General features: G+C 44.3%; 1 protein-coding gene across 1 annotated transcript; it reads left to right on the top strand.

Moving 5' to 3' along the window:
- The first annotated feature begins 1,817 nt into the window (after nt 1-1,817).
- Nucleotides 1,818-2,627, top strand: LOC148149027 (putative G protein-coupled receptor 139). The gene has a single exon (XM_087991742.1). It carries the CDS (start codon nt 1,818-1,820, stop codon nt 2,625-2,627), a length of 810 nt encoding a protein of 269 aa, XP_087847868.1.
- Nucleotides 2,628-3,281: the final 654 nt, after the last annotated feature.

Here is a 3,281-nt window from a genome sequence, read left to right as displayed (position 1 = left end):
TGAAGCTCCTCACACCCTGTGAAGGATCAATGTATTTTTAAATATTCTTTATGAGGATGTGACGGGTCACTGATTGGACCAGTGTTTATTGCCCATCTCTAACCATTCTTGAGAAGGTGGTGTTGAGCTGCCTTCCTGATCTGCTGAGCCTGTGCAGATTATGGAGGAATGGATTTCCAGGATTGTGACAGAGAAAGAACAGCGAATTAGATCCACGTCGGGATAGTTATGGCTTGGAGGGAAAATTGTAGGTGACACTGTCATCACCCTTGGTGCTGTCTGAGGGGTCTTGGTGAGTTATTATAATCCATCTGTAGATGGTACACACTGCTGTCCCTCTGCCAATGGAGTCAGTGCAGAAGGAAGTGGATGAAGTGCCAATCACACGGGCTGCATCGTCCTGAATGGTGTTGGGATTCTTGAGTGTTGTTGGAGCTGCTCTCATTCGGTGAGTGAACGTTTGTAGCATCCCCTGATTCCGATTGCCTTGCCTTGCCATTGAGCTCGGAGACAAAGGCAGAAAGCTTGTCATGGGTGTCAGCATCTTCAGTCAAGACAAATGAGATAGACGTCACTCACAGAGTAAATCAAGGGCAGCCTCTGATACTAGTCCAGAGGATTGGACAGGATCAATCAGACAGTCAGGGTCTTATCCTCACAGGGGGATGAGGAGTTGAATGTCTGACAGCCCACCATCTGCCCTGATGCTTTCTGCCCTATTGAGGGCTGTTTTCCTCCTGGAGTGAGAGAGAGGAAGGGATGAAGGGAGCTGAAAGTGGGTGGGACAGCTGTGACATTTGGTGGAGGTGGGAAGGTGACCCGAGTGAGTGAGGAGGCCGTGCCAAGGGCAAGTGGTGTTATGGGTAGGGAGAGTGAGAGTAAGTGAGGGAAGATGGTTCAGGCAACACTGTGAGTGGTAGCATTGGGCCATTTCAGAAGGAGAGACAGGATCAGAGATAGAGTGAGTGTGAGGTAGAGGAGAGAAGATGGTGGCAGGTTGGCAGAGTGGAGAAGAACCATCTCCCTACACTGCTAGTCAGTTCTTCATACTGCTGAGACTGCACTGACCTCGGTGGTAATCACAGACCAGGCTGGCTTGGGTTGCTGTCATGCCCACCGCTGTTGGTGTTTGTAGAGGAAGAAGGTATCTGTTGTCTGAATCACCCCATCCAGCAGGAGCTCCAGGTTCCTGCCCACAAACTGGAGTACCCATTTCCCCATGTCTGCCAGGCCAGGGGCAAACCAATGGTTCTCTTTATCAGTCACCATGCAGGACAGTTCAGGCCTCACAGTGCTTGCCCAGGTGCACTGTAGGATTTTAAAGTTGGCATCGGCACGAGTGATGTCGATCATTATGTGGATATCCAGTGAGTGCCAACTCTTTCAGGGAACATGGATGTTATGGATAGAATTGAATGTGAGCGATGCACTTGGAGTGGAGTGGGCCATTAATAAGGTCCCTTTGGTAAGATATGAAGGGAAAAGACATGGGGCATCTAGGCAAGAAACCCAGCAAAACACTTGATATAACTTGCACTTCCTGAAAAAAAGATATAGACTTATATTTTTGCAAAGGTAAAATTCTCATTGTCCATTGAGTAACTGAACTGTTGATCCATTTGGTCAATGTATCCACCATGTTTATTTAATGTCAAGTGTAAAATTGTTTTTTTTTATTGTTTACACTATTTACACATTTTCAGGTAAAGGTTTGCGTGACCTTTTTGATTACCTTTACAGCTAACCTAATTGCAATTGTGACACTATCAGGAAGGAAGTGTGGTCTTTCTAAAGGTGTCAACTTGTACCTGATCGCTATGGCTGGAGCAGATCTGCTGGTTGTCCTTGTTCAGGTCATACTGGACAAGCTGAATCGCTCATATCTACGCATTGTATTCTTCTCCTACCCTCCTGGTTGTAGCATCAGAGACGTTATTGGTTCCACAGCTGTAAGTAGCTCAGTCTGGCTCACAGTCACCTTCACCTTTGACTGGATGGTGGCTATTTGTTTCCAGAAACTGAAGAGAAAATTCTGCACCGAGAGAAATGCAGCTGTCATTATCACAACTGTCAGTTTACTGAGTTTATTCATCAAAATCCCAGTGTATTTTAAATATGAACCATACTATTGCAAAATAACCTATGAATACTGCTACTATCCTGCATGGATAGCTTTTGACTGGGGGGATCACATTTTAACTCCAGTGTTCCCTTTCTTCCTGATCCTGCTGCTCAATGCTGTCACCATCAGACACATCCTTCTGGATGTTGCAGTCCGCAGGAAGCTGAGAGGACAACAAAACGGGGATAAGCCAAATGATCCAGAAATGAAGAATCAAAGAAGATCCATCATTTTGCTCTTTGCCATACCGGGCAGTTTTATTCTGTTATGGATCACTCGTGTCATAACTCTCACGATTCAGCGACTTACTAGTGGAGCAGCAGCTGGATATTGGGTGGGAGATCGCATGGGGACAATGCTTCAGTTATCCAGCTCCTGCATCAACACATTTATTTACGCAGTCACACAGAGGAAGCTCAGAGAGGAGATGCTGAATACTGTGAAATGTCCCTTCATCACCATCCAGAATTCCATTAAACGATGGGAACAAAGCTGGTCAATGTAAGCACGGTTCGGAAAGGAATATTATTGTTCATCTCCAGCTCAGCTGCTGTTGAGGCAGCACGTGCAAAGAGATTTGAAAATGAGAATCAGATTGTTCCTCAAGTTGAATAAATTATTTAACACAAGTGTGTTCTTAGGGCATCTGCTCCTGGTCAGTGAAGATCCATTAACACTTGGCCCATTCACATTTGGGGAATATAATGTAAATTTTCACTTCATTTTTAAATCATGGTTCTAGTGCAATACATGTCACGTTGTCTTATGCTGTAATTGTAGAAGAGCAATTGAATTGGAGATTGTATTTATGAATGCCATTAACATGATTTAGAAGGGATAATAATAACAGAATCATCACCTACAACTGGCTCTCTGACTTGTGAGTGACGGTATCTTGCAATACACAAAATAGTAAGATCTTAGCTCTGATTACAGCTGTAGCTCCCCATAATTCTATGAGTTTTAAAATCGTTATGGGAAAGGATAGGCCTTGTTCCAAAGTTACAGTTCTAAATTGGTGTAAGTCAATGTTGATGGAACAAGACAGAAACTTTCAAAAGCTGATTAGTGTAGACTGTTGTCAGGTAAAGGACAATCTGGCAAGTGAGAGGCTCAAAGGTGAGATACTGAGAGTTCAGAAACAGTCTGATCATGTTAG

The sequence above is a fragment of the Chiloscyllium plagiosum genome, unplaced genomic scaffold (assembly GCF_037043375.1).
Source record: "Chiloscyllium plagiosum isolate Xiang-an unplaced genomic scaffold, Cpla_swu_hap1 HiC_scaffold_10, whole genome shotgun sequence".
Lineage (NCBI taxonomy): Eukaryota > Metazoa > Chordata > Chondrichthyes > Orectolobiformes > Hemiscylliidae > Chiloscyllium > Chiloscyllium plagiosum.
Note: the sequence above shows the minus strand (reverse complement) of the source record. Positions and strands in the feature narration are given on the sequence as shown.

What these genes read in the sequence shown, in the direction of transcription:
- LOC148149027 (XM_087991742.1), top strand. Translation starts at nt 1,818, where the DNA reads ATGGCTGGAGCAGATCTGCTGGTTGTCCTTGTTCAGGTCATACTGGAC.